Here is a 16,590-nt window from a genome sequence, read left to right on the forward strand (position 1 = left end):
AGGGCATATGTTGATCTGCATGATGGAATCCGCCTCCATTCTTAAATGTTGTATAAACTGGGTCAAAAATCAATGTTTTTTAAGTTTGACCAACCATATATACAAAAATATGAAGATAAAAAATTCTAAATCAATATTAATGTATACACTATCACATATATTTTCATAATGTATTAATTTAATTTGCAGTTGTTGATTGTTTCTTCTATATGCATGATCAAACTTAGAAATAGTTGACTTTTTAACGGAACTATACTCTCAACTCATCTATATGCATGATTACTTTTCAGGGAAGGAGGGAGTACAAGACACACACTGCTTAACTCAACTCATTTCCGAGAGAAAACGTTCTGCTGACCCAGGTGTAACACAAATCTCATTTGCAAGCATTAACGGACAATATTTCCCGTTTCTCTTTACTCTCCATATAAGGTGTCTTAAATCAAACTTTATAAAGTTTAACCAAGATTATAAAAAAAACATGAACGTTCACAAGATCATATCAATATCATTAGATGCACCATGAAATTAATTTTATATGTAGTTTTAGTATTGTAGATATTGGTATGTTTTAATATAAATTTGATCAAAATTTACAAAGTTTAACTTAAGGCAAATCTTGTGTGCCGAAGGAAAAAAAGAAATGGAAAAGATCACTGGACACGTTTCCTGAGAGGGAGGTTCTAGGAAACACCTCCAAAGCCGCCTGCCACCTGATCATGATCGATCGAACGAACGGCATTGTTAGTGCTCTGGCAGTTCGCCTGCGAACCCATGGCAAATTTACTTCATTTGGCATGAAATGTGGCAAATTTACTTCATATATTTGGCATGGGTTCAGGGGCAAACGCTTCTAGGAAACGTTCACCAGATATTACGGCCCCAAAGAAACGGAGGAAGTAAACAAACACAGCACACCAACCAGAAACCAAGGAGATCAAACAAGGATCGAAACTAGTCGCGATTACCATAGGCAGCACACGGGGCGACCTCCCAGAACTTACAGGGTTCATCCGGAAGACGCATCGCATACGACAGGAAACGCAGCCCATCATCAGGTCTAACAACGGCTACCGCCACCACCCCTCTACATCAAAGTCTGTCAGGGCAAGCAGAAAGGGTTTTCAGCACGGGACGCTACGAGCATGTATGTACAACCAGTTCAGTTCAGTTCATTTCCACACCCTAAGCAACCACTAGACCCACTTGTCATCGGCGCCTCCCGCCCACTTGTCATCACCGGCCCCTGACCACTTGTCATCGCCGGCCCCTGCCTCTGGCGCTGAACCTGGCGCTCCGGCATCCTGCTGGGGCAGTGGAGGAGGAGGAGGAGGCAGCGGCAGATCATCTTCTGGCATTCCATCCTCATGCTGGGTCAGCGGAGGGGGAGGAGGCAGAGGCAGATCATCTTCTGGAGCCGCAGCCGGAGAAGCTGGAGTCTCCTGCTGGGTGATCGCTGTCGGAGGTGGAGTTCCTGGCGGCGGGCCTGGCAGAGCGGCTTCCAAGTCCTCGCACGGAGCGGCTTCAGTGGCTGGCGCCGCGGCTCCGTCGACCGCTGCTGGTCGATCGCGGTTGCGCTTCTTGAAGTGCATCTCGCAGATGAGCTCGGCATGCTCCTCGTGGTTCTTCCTCACGTAGTTGTCCATGCACTTGATGTAGGAGAAGTCTGTTTGGGTCCCGTCTGATGACACCACGTAGAAGCACCGGCTGTCCTGGAAAACGTGGTGCTTGTTCACCTGCGAAATCAAACGAGGCCGTTAAGATCTTGCATGTTTTATTATGTTGCGTCAGACAATAACACATTCCATCTCAGGGTTGAGCTGCCAGAACGGGAACAGTAGCTCAGAACACTGAAGGACAACTCTTGGCTGCTTATTGTCGAAACGAAATACGAAGGAATTGTTGATCCAACAACTGCAGAAACTCATGGCTTAATGCTAGCTATTGAGAAGGGCTATCAGCAAGTGGTTCTATAAACAGACTGTCAGGTGGTCGTTAAGTTGTGGCAAGCAGGCAAGTGGAGTCAGCAGGTGGCCAACTTTTGAGATAGATGCAGCAGCTCATCACAACAACTCAGGGATTTATCGTCTTCAGAATAAAGCTAAAGGTGTTTTAACTAAAAAATATATATTTAAGGCAAAAGGTAGCACAAGAATCCATACCATTATATGATCAATTTCACCAGACACCTTCTTTTCCTTTTCAGGGTGGTGCTCCAGAACTTTTTCTATGATAAACTTTTCGTCCTCCAGGGGAAGCCTTATGCCATCACTGCAACATTTAAGATAATGGTAAAAAGAAATATATTTAATAAGATGGTACAAACAAAATAACTGTTTGGCATACCATGAAGCACACAGAGCAAACAAGTAAACTGTGAGATAATTTACCTTGATTCACGGAAGATCTTTCTGACCATTGTTACAATGGGTTCAATTTCTTGTAGAACCTTTTTCGCCTCAGCTGGCAGTTCGTACCGTGGCCTTGGTGGCCTCTCAACAGGAGGTCTCATTGGAGGCCTGCCTGGATTGTCTCTTTGGTCCCTCCGGTTTTCTTTGGCCTCCCATCCATCTGATTTCCAGCCTTTGTTGCTGCCAGAAGCATTGGTCTTCCATTTATCAGTACTCGAGTCATCGGCTTGAGCAGAACCCCAGCCATCCCAAGAATCTGGCTGCTTTGCATCTGAATTATCTCCCTGGGAAACTGGAGCAGCAGAACCCCAGCCATCCCAAGAATCTGGCTGCTTTGCATCCGAGTTATCAGGTCCATGGGAAACTGGAGCAGCACCCCACGCATTATCTGATGGTGAAGCAGACACATTACCCCAGGACTCCTGCTGTGCAGTAGAAGTCTGAGCCTTCGCTGCCACACTCCCCCAGGAACCATTCCCTGCGTCCATAGGCTCTGTGATAGAAGCTTTAGCTGCCACACTTCCCCAGGAATCATTCTTCGTGTCCATAGGCTCTGCAGTAGAAGTTTTAGCTGCCACATTTCCCCAGGAATCATTCTTTGCATCCATATGCTCTGCAGTAGAAGTTTGAGCTTTCGCTGCCACGCTCCCCCAGGAATCATTATGTGCATCAATATGCTTTGCGGTAGAAGGTTGAGCCACACCTGCCGCACTCCCCCATGGATCATCCTGTGCATCAACATTCTGGGTTGGCACATGACCCCATTGGTCTTGCTGCATATTGTGATCCTTCACTTTCATTTTGTCCCAGCTAGCACCACCTCCATCAGTATCCCTTTTACCACTCTGATCGGCCCAAGTATCAACTTCAGCTGATCCTTCAGATGCAATATTTTTGTCCTTTGCGTTTCCAGTGCCCCAGCCTCCCCAACCAGAGGAATCATTCTCCACTGCTGGGGGCGCATTCCAACATGACTTGTCTTGCTCTGCTGGTTTTGCAGCTCCTGTGTCAGCAGCTGCAGCTGCATTATTCCAGCCTCCTTCTGTATCCTTTTTAGCACCCTGGTCAGCCCAAGTGTCGGGCTCAGCTGGTTCTCCGGATACAATATTGTTGTCATTTGCAGGTCCAGTGCCCCAGCCTCCCCAATCAGTGGAATTATTCTCCACTGTTGAGCCTCCTCCCCAGTTACCAGAATCATTCCCCTCTGTTGTGCCATTTTCCCATGAGCTGCCCTTCTCAGTAGTTTGTTGTTCAGGATTATCTTCAAAAGTGGGCATACCATGGGTCCCATCCATTTCCGGTGATAAGCATAGATCGTCCAGTGCGTTGTCTTCAACAAGGTAATCCACATCATCCAAGAATGTGTATGCAGCCTTTTCTTGGTCGGTCCTCACCAAAGCCAGGAAATCATACAGGCCATCACCAAACTCCTTGTTGCTTTTCAGCTGCGATGGTCAAATATGTTATTTATATACTAAAAGCAGAGTGTCAAAAATAGAGACATAGACTAGAAACTCAACCAAAAAAGTGAAACATCAAGCCGTTGATCTGGTGGACCATCTATTTATTAGAAAACAGAAGAATTTAATTGCTTTCAGCCTTTGCCTCATAGACGAGCACAACCCAACCATATTGAAAATAGGGTTCGTTAAACAAAGGACCTATTGACATGCATGCCACAAAAGAGAAAACAAAGCATTTGCTAGCCTATCACATGCTCCAATTATTTGCACTCTGACCTCACAGCGCCAAATGTAATAATCCAAAATTTTAAATTGCTGGCCTTCTTTTTTTTAAGTGGTCAGCTTTTTGCGTTGAATATCAGGGATGCGAAAAAGTTCTAGCACCTTTTGTAGTTTTGTTAATATACACCAATAATTACATTGCTTCAGATGGAGAAACAATAAATCAATTAATAGGAGTAAGATGCGCATGCATATAAGCATATGGAGGTATGTAATTGCAGTACACAGAAAACACAAGGGCAACTGACAAATGCGCCGATCACCTCTGCACTCTGCAGTAGACTGTGAAATTTTAAAATATTACAATATGTAGTCAATCTAGCCGTGCAAATGCACAGGCCACTCCACTAGTTAAAATATAGAAGTGTAATTTCACATGGTTGGATCATGCAGTGGAACGGCTTTATAGCAACATTCAAATTATTATCTTTGTAGTAAGAAAGAAAATAGTTTGATTGGCCCTACCATCTGAAGACCTTTTTACCCCCGCTAAATATTGACTCAAGCTCCATTACTGATATGAATAGTAAGCTCCAGAGGGTTGAAAAACTAGCTTACCTGATTTTCGTTCCAAAGAATCTGAAAAGATGACCCAGTACCAAGTGCTGCATGCTTGCCCCACGAACAGGATGAGACCACAGAACCCAATGAATCAGAATGGCATTTCTCGGCAGCCTTCTCGAAGCATTTCATAGGGGTCTACAAAAGAAGATCAGGAAATCAACATAGTGCATGGGGTGATAAAACAAACCAGGAAATCTCAAAATGAACTTACAAGCAAGGTGGCCTCTGTAAAAGGTACTTGAACTTTTAATGAACGAAAGGTCGCCCTGTAACCACCATTGTGGAACCCATTCAAGTTCCCAGTGCATGTCATGCTGTTTGCCACAAGAACCAAATGGTCCTTCAGAATTCCTTTAGCAACCGTCTTCATGGTTTTCGAAAGACGCTGCACAAAAGATCAAGCAAGAAAAATATCTAATGAAATAGGACATAAATAAAGATAGAAGTTGACAACAGGTGCGGCACAAATCAACAACCAGAAAACAGTTGTAGCAGAATCGCTTTTCATAAAAATGTTACAACACTTGAGTCAAACAGGATGAAAGGTAAATCGCTAGGCAGCAATACATGTCAGATTTAAATGAACGATAAATTTACAATGTCAGTATCGAAACTGAACCCAGAAAACAGAACCAAACCATCCACTTAGTATGGTTTTGGTTTATGGTATGCATGAAAATCGAAAACCATATGGCGTCGGTTAGTTTGGTATGAAAATAGAAAATTCTAACCAATTGCCGAACTCCTCTCACAGCAAAATTCCCCAACAGGCAGAGCCACTCACACCGCCTAGCTACCCACCAAAACACCACAGCGGAGCTCTCTACCTCGCCTTCAATATCTCTCCCACTCCCCTCCCTCCCTCTCTCTTAACCCAGACATTACATGTTTCCTAAAAGTATGCCTCATTTTTTAATTTACATCAACTTTGATTAGTTTGGTATTTACTATATTTACCGAAGCTTCAGTATAGTATTTACAGGAAAACCATATTTGACAAACAAATAACTTTAGCTAGTCCCGGTGGTACAGGTACAGTCAAACTTGTGCTAGGATAAAAAGATTATTTTGCAAAGATCATCCTAAGTTAAGGAAAAAACAGGACTCCTACCAAGTATTTGAAACATTTGTCACTTCAGTTTTCACAAAAAAAAAAACTCTCAAGCTTTTGCAAATAAATGCAAGGCTAACCTGAACAACTTGATCAAAGGAGCATGATATGCCAAGAAGTTCTCGCACTTGCTGAATACCATAAGGTATTGACCTTTGTGTGTCAATGAGGTTCATGACTGGTATACATGCATCCATGGCAATTCTCCATGCATCACCGTTCTGCATAGCTTCCTTTTTCTCAACAATAATTTCTACTGCTGGCTCACCCTTCGATATCTTCTTTGTATGTTTAACCCAAGATGTTGCATCAGACCCAACCCACGTAATTTTAGCCTCTTGAACTCGAGGATCACCTGCAGAGCAAATGGGGAAAAAAACTTGAGCGGAGAATCCTTCGCACACTTACGAGAAGAAGCTGGTAGAACACCACCTAAATTGTTAATTATAAAATCTTTAATATCCCCTTACAGAAAAAGATAGTTGAGTATATATCCCCTTACATTGCAACAAAAAAAATCAGTGGACCAGAAAATGAAATGGAACAGCAAATTGCCACATGACACATGCTATTATTCTGTAGAACCAGACAGCAATCGTCCGTTTGCATGTCAACTAGTTGGCAAATCTGTTGTATTGTTGCACTGACAAATTTGCAGTTTTTTTTTCAAGGAAAAATCCATTGTAAAATCTCAGCTGAATGGCATGCATCTATTGCATAAAAGGATATGTATTCATCATCAAAGTATGCAGGTATAAGGCCCCCTTTGTTTGGGCTTAAGATTCCTGAGAATCACTTTGGCTGTGGATTCCTGAAAAACAGTTGTGATTGTGGATTCCTGAGAATTAGAAGCTGGTTGTTTGTTTACCCTGCTGTTGGATAGTTCTAGGAACTGCAAGGGTTGTGAAATGTCAGTAATGTCCCTGAATGCTGAGCATGACGTTTATATGCTGATTCAGTGCAAATTAACCAATCTCATATTCTTCTCACAAGATCATGCAAAGGAAAGGCACCTGTACATGTACAGCTTCAGTGAGCATTGCCACGGCCGTGCTTTCCCCACCTCGTGCTATCCCAGGTAAAAGTCCACGTAGGGAATAGCAACGGAGATCGTGGGAGGCGGACGCACAGCAGGAACCCATGGGCGCCACAGGAGACGATGACTGGCGAGTCCCTGTAGGAGGCCGGCGTCCATGGTCAGCAGATGCTCGGCCACCGGGGTGACATCCGGCCAGACCATTTCGGGACGGCCCCCCTCGTGCTTTCAGCGGGAGGATGGAGGCGGGAGCCAGCAGCGGCGGTCCGTAGCGGGATCGGACGGAAAAGATGGGAGGAGGACGGGGCGAGCAACCGTGGGTGGGGTGAGAACGGCAGCGGCAGGAGAGACTAGTTGCTGGGACAGTTTGCTTGGATAAGGTTGCGGTGGCAGTTTGGTTGTAATTTGGACTGCAAATAGGGGCAACGGCTCAGGACGAATCGTTTTCTTTTGTGGGAAGCTGCAGAATTGGCAGGATCACCAAAATCGCAGCTTACGGATTCGCTCGTCTGGTAGTTCATTTTTTAGAATCGATTCTACGAAGCTCGATAGGAATCTGATGTGTTTGTTTCAGATTTTGATTTTGGAAGGCCTAGAATCTAGAATCACTAGCTGCACCCCAAACAAAGGCCACCTAAATAGGGCATGGGAGGACACCCAAAAAGAGTAGACACTTGAAAACAGAAGTCACAAATTTACTGTTTTGGTTCTTTAGTGTATTCAAGAAGGCGGGGTCGACCGAATTTGACATGGGAGGAGTCCGTTAACAGAGACCTGAAGGATTGGGGTATCGACAAAGAGCTAGCTATGGACAGGGGTGCGTGGAAGCTTGCTATCCATGTGCCAGAGCAATGAGTTGGTTGCGAGATCTTATGGGTTTCACCTCTAGCCTACCCCAACTTGTTTGGGACTAAAGGCTTTGTTGTTGTTGTTGTTGTTGTTGTTCTTTAGTGTATTCAGAGTTCAGTACCTGACCCTAAGCATCTTAAACACAGGAACTCAGAATGCCCTACCACCAGTCCACTGAAAACAATAGCCTCATCCAAGAACACAGTAATAGGCGACTACCGACTATACACAATTACACATGAAATCCTTTAATATATACACGACAGGTGTTGACAAGTCAAAGAAGTGCAGTACATCAGATCTTTCATCCAGTAAGATAGGAGAAACCAATTTATTTTTAACAAAGACTGTAATTTAAAAATATGCAGTGGATGAAATTTCCATGGAAGCTGACTAGTTTCTGCAGCTTACAGTACCTTTTATGATTATCTCCAGAAGCACACCACAGAGAGAATCAGCTAACACATTCACTGCTTTCTCAACGGAATCAGATAACATAGGGATGTCCTCAGAAAAAGAGAACTGCAAACATGGAACCTTCCCATCACCCGGCTTCTGCGCAAATGAACAATCACTGCCAAGATTAAGGAGGAAAAAATATCCATCAGATTAACCTTAATAATATCAGCAATCACAGACTAACATAATCTTCCACATCTTGTCTTCATCTAAGGTATTCACAGCATGTGTTTACAACATAGTACACATGCATGTGAGAGAGCATGTTAAAGAATCTATGTATAAAAACATGAAGGAAACATTTACAGACAACATTAAGAATTCAGTTTTCATGTTGAGATATTAGGTATTACCCATCTTGATCAAAGACAACACAAGTATACAATACCCTGAAGCAAAATTAGCATGTCACCAGCATCCAGTAACCACTACCAGCTAAAATGAGGCCTACCTCAGTCCTGAGCAATAGCCATGGTATCTAAGATGTAACAGAAAACCCAATGCAGAGTAGAGAATAAAAAGTTTACCAAGTAGAGAAAGTAATCTTTTTAAACAGGTGACCAAGAGTTCCTTTCTTATTGGCATGTTTCCCAGAAACTTCTTGGCATTTCTGAAGAATCTCATCAGTGCTAACGTTTATCTTTTCTAAATGTGCCTGCAAGAAATGCATACATATTCATATGCATCATATATACTTATAAAAACACAGCCTGTGTGTGAAAAGCTAAAAAAACATCACAATACCTTTTCAAGATGAATATGGCCAACAAATGCTGGCGTGGCTTCTGAAATTGCATCTAAACTAACTTGTTTCTTATACCTGAAAACGCAGATGTCATATCCGTGCTATTTGGCGCAAATGACAACAAATACTAAAAAGAATGTATAGAAGTAACTAGAATTGACGGCATGAAAATACATACTCGATGCAGATGTCAGTGGCACAATCCTCTAGTGTGACTCTCTTTAGGCAACCCTGCACTGCAATAGCAGCCTTCTCTTTGCAAAATTTCTTGGGGCAAGAGCAGTCATTCAGGAACAGGATAACTTTTCGATCCTTCGCATCATTTTTGTAGCTAACTTTTGTCTTAAGTATTTCCTGTTGGTTTAAGAAATGTTAAACAGTAGGTACAACATAGCTTGAGATACCGATGAATATAATAGTGACTACAGTAGTTTACAACACAGTTACCTTCATCAACTCCCATGAAGTATTATTACTCTGAGAAGAATCCAACACAGCCTTATAAGCAGGGTTGGAGATAGCAGTGGCAGCTAAGACACCCACTGGTTCTCCAGGAGCTATAGCACTTGGAAAGTCTGTGTCGTCTTCTTCTTTGTACTTCAGCTGCATGATTGAATTGCTGCAGATGTTTCTCACAGTTCCATCATAGCATATAACTACGTCTCGCAAGATGGCCATTAGACTCTTGAACAGAGTTCCTGGTTCTGTCAACCCTCTTGAGGAGCGGACAATAGTTTCCCTTGTACATATAGAATGTACTAGCTCCTCATAAGGATTGAGACCATGAAAATATGCACTTTGCACAAGACCATACGCCTCTGGTGGGTGTTGAACTCCATCTTCAATCGGTGGGTGTCTATTGACAAAACTTGAGAAGCAATCGTCCACCAGACGCCTTGAGTAGAACTTCCCCTCGCGGTAGAGCTGCGGACCAACAAAAGCAAGCTGTTGAACAACTTTTGACACTGAAGAGTCACTCTTTGGGTCAATGAGAAGACCAAGACGAGAGGATTTCACGACAAAATCTGCAATTTGTTGTTTGACGTCCTTCAGATTGTTGTCAACTCTTGTTTCCACAGACTGGCTACTCGAGCACCTTGACTGCTCCAGTACAAGAGACTGCTTTTTAATACACTCCTGTGCTTCTTCCAACAGAGGCTTGGGTACACTAAAATCTTGCAGGCTTACACTAAAGCCATCCAGAAGCAAGAATTCCATCAGAAGGGGTTGCAGCGCATTCAAAAACTTGAGCGCATCTCCTGGTCCCTTAACAGCAAGAATTGAGGACACCAAGTCCGAAAACGAGGCCTGAACGGATTCTTTGTCAATATCCAGTTTTATAACAGTGCTGTCCCTAACTAGGAATCTATCCCCTTCACAAGTCAATTCTGCTGGCAACGCACTTTGCATTATTTGTGCAATTGTCCAGCATGGCTTAGACTTGACCACAGCAGGGGGAGGAAGAGAAAGCGACAAGAGCATTGCCAGCTGGTTTGCTGATTCTTTGCTTAACATGGTTCTAGAAGACATGTGCTTCAGAGCAAGCAAGCTGTCATTCGCTAGCTGGAGATTTACTTTTCCGTTGTGTGAATTAGTCAGTTGCTTCTCCACGCTGAAAAGCTCCAATGCTTCAGCTTTAGCAGCAAGTGACTGAGGATAATAAATATGCACACAATCACCATCAAAATCTGCTGCAAGAGGAGAGCATATAAGGGGGTTGATTTTGACTGTATGATCATCGTGGATGTATACAGTAAATGCCTGGAGAGAATGCTTGTGAGTACTAGGTGGCCTGTTGAGGAAAACAACATCACCATCAACAATTCTTCTACTGATCGTTTGACCCACTTTAAGAGTGGTATATCCTTTTGATCCTACAGTGATTGCATATGTTGTTTGACCATCTCTATAAGTCAAACACAATCCCTTGTCAACAACCTCTTGCAATCTATTTATGTTGATATCTGTGACCTGTTCTTCAAAGGTAATTCTTTTTGCCACTTCAGAAGGCAGTCCAACTACATCTGCTCCAATATACGGGTCTCCAGTAAGTACACTGCGTGATGAAAATCCTGACCCTTTGCTGATGAACAGCGTTCTCATCTTTTCGAGCCATTGCTTTGTTGACAAATGAGATGAATCTGTGCTAACTGCAAATCTCTTTGCGTCTTGAGGACCCTTCAAAACAAAAGAGTCGAGTTTCCATGAATCAAAAGCACGATTAAACTAGACATAAATGAATCTGGTCAGAAAATAAATGCAAATGGCTCTGATAAACAATCACTAGGAGATGGTTCTTTCATCAGCACACCAAGAATACTGCAAAGGTGCCAGAGTTCTCTAATGCTGATGGTTAAAAAATATGTGGTCAAGTGCCCAGAAAGCTCTTCTGTATGATTCTATGGAAAGTCGAAATTTGTTAACACTCAGAAGAGGATAGACACAATCATATTGTGAAGATTCCTAACTTTTTTTGTCAAATACACAAAAGAATTCATGCTGTTCATACTTCATAGAACCGATTGTAATCCTGTAACTTTTAACTAGGTGATGATTTAGAAGCAAACTTGAACAGTCTGACTCAAAATTGGTTCATTTGAGCGTTTACTTGCAACTATTTTAATTCATGCATCATCTAAATATGAATAATTAGGTAATTTGCTTCAAAATCATGACACATACCTTTGTAGTTCCCCTGAGCTGTATATATTGGCCGATAGAAAGTTGCAGATCAGCTGATTCAGAATCATGCGACTCAAAGTTGGGGGAACCAGATCTTGATTTTTTTATTTGCTCTATCTTTTGAAGTATCTTTTTCAACAAAGATATAGAGATGTCCTGAAACACAAAGCAAAATAATATGGGATATTGTAGGTATAAACCAGTCAGTAAATTACAAAGATCCAGGAAATGCACAGAAGAAAACTCACATAGGACATGATGCTCTGCCCGTCTGTGAATTCTGGAATATAGAGGCAGTTAGGTGGTACTGGAAGATATTTCATCACATATCCAGGCTGAGCAATGTATCCCCGTGCAGCTAGCTTTTTTTTCGTGTCATCCGGAATCTTCTTTAATATATTAAAAGCCTGGCAAATAATACAGGAATGAGATAGTAGGTTGCTGGATACGAAAAAATTGGTGACTCAGTAAGAAATAATCAATGGGCAAGTAACTGTTAGCCCTTGGGCCTCAGGTACTGTGATCCTTACTTTAGGCATTACCATGTTTTGGGGGGTAAAGAATGGATGTCACTCATGAGATTAACATTCCAGGATATACCACCCTACAGATTGTAATTGTATAGAAATGCATTCCGTAATATACCACCCTATGTATCATTCAAAGGTAATTGACCTTATCAAGGGATGAAAGCTCCTCACACGTGGAAAGACAGGGAGAAAATGTAGTTCATCTGGTAAACATGTAAACAGAAAAACAGAACATCTATCTGGGCATGTGCACCAGCTAGTCTTATCCAGCGACACTTCTCAGACGTCCGATCTAGTACAATCCGCGGCCGCCATCAGCGAATTGTGTTCTTGCGTCAAAAGGTACTGGGAAATTCCTGTGGGTTGTACTACTTGAGATAAGGGTACAAGATACCCTCAAAATGCAACGGTCATATCTCGAAACGCCTTGGCCATATAGGGTACTCCTCCAGAAAAAAAAAAGGTACCAGCAAATATATATTTCACATGTCGGTACCTCTTGTGCACACATCACCTATTCATGTGTGCCAGGATATATACTGCATCATAATTTTCTTGAGATTTTTCGGAACATTTCAAACAGCATAGTTCTTCCCACACTTAAAGGGTGTATCTGGATCTTTACTGTCCAAAGAAGCTACAATAACATCTTGAAAACAGAACAAGGTGAAATTATTACCTCTACTGGAAGCAATGTCCTACAGTGAGAGGCTCCACCATGGTGAAAATCCCCATATTTGTCAAGGAAGTCCCAAGAGCGTTCTGTCATGTGTTTCTTTGGGGGTGCTCTCAACTCTAAACGAAATGCACCATCTTCTGTCTTGATTTCCTTCAAATATAGTGCAGGGAGACCCTAAAAGAAATAAAGATGAGAAACATCAGTTGACACTCATCCAGATCGCACTTGTCGTAGTGACATGCTGTAAAGTAGGAAGCCATTCACTGATTTAAATAAAAATAATGGCACTGGTGATAGTCTCTGATGCCATGGTTGTTGGTTATATCTTCCAAGTTTCAGTAGTATTCTGAATAGGTAGCATTAGAGGAATTATGAGTACAGTAAATTCTGGTGACAATACGTCACATAAAAAAATAAAACTGAATCAAGTACACTATCATGGCATTCCATTTCTCTAAAGAAAAGAACTTCCCAATCAATTAGCACCTATGTGCGTAACTTCGATTTGAAAAGGAAAAAAAGAACAAGAAGAACCTGCAATCATACTAAAGGTTACCAAACCAACACTATAAAACAAGAGGTGTGGGATATGCTCTCTCCTACCGGACTTTTGGTTAAGTTAAAGACCAGCTACCTATATAACTTGGACTAAATACGAGTGAGGTCAAATTCAAAACACTGACATAAATGGCTACTGCTTGAGTATATATATATTCCTCAGTGCTACAGTCCAACAGTGAAGTATGGCATCTACCAAACTCAAGGCGTAAGAAGAATATATTAAGGTTGACAAGTACCCGACAGTAGTGACATGCCGTTACCGTCACATTTTCCTTTCCATTCTTTTGTTTAACCTGAGACATGAAATGTCAAGATTTAGATCGAAACAGGGAAATCGGTATAGAAGAATAACATGGTAAGATTAAGCTGTTTTGACCGATACATACCTTTCCTTTCTTGATACGAAGGCACTTCAGACATACCATGCTCAGTAGTTGCCTAAGCTCACTGACATGACACGGGTGATATACAGGTACAGGCAGCTCAATGAACCCGAAATGCCCTGGAAGGTCATATTGATTTTATTAGTAACAAGAGAAAAGGGATCCTGGGCTGCTAAGGGCAATGTTTGGGCATGAAGAAGAACTAATGAGAAGTAGTTTTAGAACCTTCGCATTTGCCGTTTTCCGTGGCACCACATGACTCGCATTTGCCTGTTTCCAGTGGTAAGCCAAGGAAAGGATTCCCAAGCTGGCTAGGATGAGTAACAGGACAGTCATTTATAGAGTAGGTACACTGCAGAACACAAAATTTTGCACGTTAGTAATGTTCAAAAAAACAAATACTCCTCACCATAATATAACAAAAACGGTGATGAAAAATAAAAAAACTGTGCCGTTAAATGATTACATAAAAAATCAAACATTTGATACACATGGATGGAGTAGCATGTAACAGTAAGTAATCCAGTTCATGAAATGGGCATTTATATAGCTTAGCTAATGGAACAACAATGTCCCTGTATCACTCATCCCCCAAAAGGAAAAGGAAAATGTCAGAACTTAACATCATCTACTCCTATAACATATAGCCCGCAGGGTGTTCTCATCGCATTTATCTTGCAAATTCAAAGAACTTTTTGCAACTGTCCAAAATAACCTCGCAGACCGATCAAAAATACTAATTTCAATCAAATATTAATGAAACAGAGGCAGCTCTCTCTAACTTGAGAGATCACATTGACAGTCTTTTGAGTCCAGCATGCACCTCTGCAAAACCGAGAGTAAAATCATCAAGAAGAAGAACTTACGATCTCCTCCGAGGTGGAGAGGGTGATCTTGATGCTCTTGATGGCACCTTCAGCGACCAGCACTGCCGATTGGTCCTCCTCCTCCATCGCTCTGCAACCGAACGGACAAACCAGTCACATAATATACAGTTAAAAGAATAAATCAATAAATAAACAGATGAGCGATAAGCAACAACCCCAGACAGGCGCAGGCCCAGAGACGCCCCCAAGAAAAAAGAACCCAAAGAAAAACAGAAACCAAAGCCCCCCAGAAGATCCAAAACCGATGAATCCAAGACTAATTTCGTCAGAGATGAAACCCACAGCACCCAAAACGAACTGACTGATCGATCCTCCCGGGAACATCCGTAGGTCCTGGTGCCCTACATTGACCGCGAAAAGAAAAGGGGATTTTTTTCTCCCTGCCAAGAAAGCAAGAACCATCAAAACTCACAGGAACGACGCGAAAAGACCCGACTTTTTCCCTGCCGAAAACAATACAAAACTCGCGGCAAAAACCACAACTTCATACAGACGCAGAGACGCGAACCACATGAACAGACCAAAACCCGCCCCCCAAAGCCAGAACCCCCGTTCCGGGGGACCCACCGGCCCGTCCCCCGATCGCCGGAATCCGCCCCGCATTGCTGCGACGGGGCGGGATCGAAGCCCCGGTCCAAGATTAATAATAAAACGCCAAGTGCTTACCAGAGGCTCCACCTCGCCGGCGCCGCCCCCCGTCGTCGTCGCCGCCGGGGCGCCCGCCTTCCCCGAACCAGCCCTAAAACCCTAGAGCGGTGGAGCGGCCGGAGAGAGGGGAATGGGAGGAGTTAGCAGCGGCGGAGCGGCCGGAGACACCGAGGAGGCGCTTTTACTGTGGGAGGGGGTGCGGGGGGGAGTGGTAGTGGAGGTGGAGGTGTGCCGCTCCGCGTGTCTGTGGGGACTGAGCAGTCGCCCCTCCGGCAGGCACAGAGAGAGATGGGGGAGAGAAGAGGAGAGCAGGTGGGAGGTGAGGTTACCGCCCGCGCCCGTGCCCGCGCGGCGGCTCCGTTGCCCGCCCACGACCTGACCCTCCTCGCTGGGCGGTGGGGCAGCGGAGAAGGGGTTCCACCTGTCGGTGGGGCGGAGGGTAGGCTCGTCGGTGCGGATCGGCTCGGTCGCGCCGTTGGGGGGCGGGCTGGCTTGACCGGTGGCAGTGATTCAGTTCTAGCGATAGCGAAAAACATTTACACACCCCCAAACATTGGCAAATATTCATGGCAATTATGGATATCATCAAAGGCGTTTCGAAATTGCTAAATCATGGAGCTCGTTGCTCTGCAACGGAGGAATTTTACTACTTGTTTCAACCAAGGAAATAAAAAACATCGATCGGTCATCGCGTAATTTTACGGAAAAAAAAAAGCACTGAGATGCGTCGACGAATCACCGGGAATGGCGTCGAAGGCTCGCCGTCTTTCTCAGCGCGTCGTTGTTGGTCGCCGACGGGTGCGCCTTCGAGAAGAAGTCGCCGCAACCGGAAGAGTCACGGATCTAAGTGCCAGATCTAGATTATTTCTCGCAGGCCTCACGATGGCACCGGAGGACGCACCGAGGACCAAACTACGGACGGAAGTCGTTGCCCCCGCGTCGACATGCCTTGCAAACCCTATCATCGTCGCTCACAAAGGGCGGTATGGATCTAAGCCCAGTAGCAATCTAGGGTGTCGTAAAAGACACCGTCAAGATAGGAAAGGTCGAGGAAACTTACTCATTGGGTCGGTGTCGCCGCCACGAAACCCTAACCTATCGACGGGCCAGCGTCAAGGCATCGGGGTTCCCACCCCTCACACCATCGAATAGGCATGAGAAGGAGGAGGGTCGACGGCCTCAACGCCAACGACGGTGGATGGTGAGGTTAGAGACTGGTCGTAATCACCCCTCAAGCGGAGGGGGAAGGGGGTGATAGAGATCTGGCTTTTCTACACGCCAAAATGGTGCATAAATAAAT

The 16,590-nt window shown here is 43.8% G+C and overlaps 1 protein-coding gene across 1 annotated transcript; it reads right to left on the reverse strand.

Annotated features, from left to right (window-relative positions):
* Nucleotides 1–932: 932 nt before the first annotated feature.
* Nucleotides 933–15,572, reverse strand: LOC119325457 (DNA-directed RNA polymerase V subunit 1-like). Its single transcript, XM_037599199.1, has 19 exons — nt 15,309–15,572; nt 14,622–14,712; nt 13,981–14,107; nt 13,759–13,874; nt 13,609–13,665; nt 12,812–12,985; nt 11,851–12,009; nt 11,603–11,758; nt 9,368–11,098; nt 9,099–9,274; nt 8,920–8,995; nt 8,703–8,830; nt 8,133–8,290; nt 5,912–6,186; nt 4,932–5,105; nt 4,715–4,855; nt 2,391–3,856; nt 2,163–2,271; nt 933–1,736 (listed from the first exon to the last, which is right to left on the reverse strand). Exons 2-19 carry the CDS (start codon nt 14,706–14,708, stop codon nt 1,197–1,199), a joined length of 5,850 nt encoding a protein of 1,949 aa, XP_037455096.1. The 5' UTR covers nt 14,709–14,712; nt 15,309–15,572; the 3' UTR covers nt 933–1,196.
* Between the last annotated feature and the right edge of the window lie 1,018 nt (nt 15,573–16,590).

The sequence above is a fragment of the Triticum dicoccoides genome, chromosome 6B (assembly GCF_002162155.2).
Source record: "Triticum dicoccoides isolate Atlit2015 ecotype Zavitan chromosome 6B, WEW_v2.0, whole genome shotgun sequence".
Lineage (NCBI taxonomy): Eukaryota > Viridiplantae > Streptophyta > Magnoliopsida > Poales > Poaceae > Triticum > Triticum dicoccoides.

Excerpts from the sequence above, each read along its gene's own strand:
- LOC119325457 (XM_037599199.1), bottom strand. The coding sequence starts at position 14,708 with ATGGAGGAGGAGGACCAATCGGCAGTGCTGGTCGCTGAAGGTGCCATC. Across the intron at positions 13,875-13,980 it reads GGAAAACGGCAAATGCGAAG|GGCATTTCGGGTTCATTGAG; the intron begins GTTCTAAAACTA and ends ATGACCTTCCAG. Across the intron at positions 8,996-9,098 it reads GCCACTGACATCTGCATCGA|GTATAAGAAACAAGTTAGTT; the intron begins GTATGTATTTTC and ends CTGCGTTTTCAG.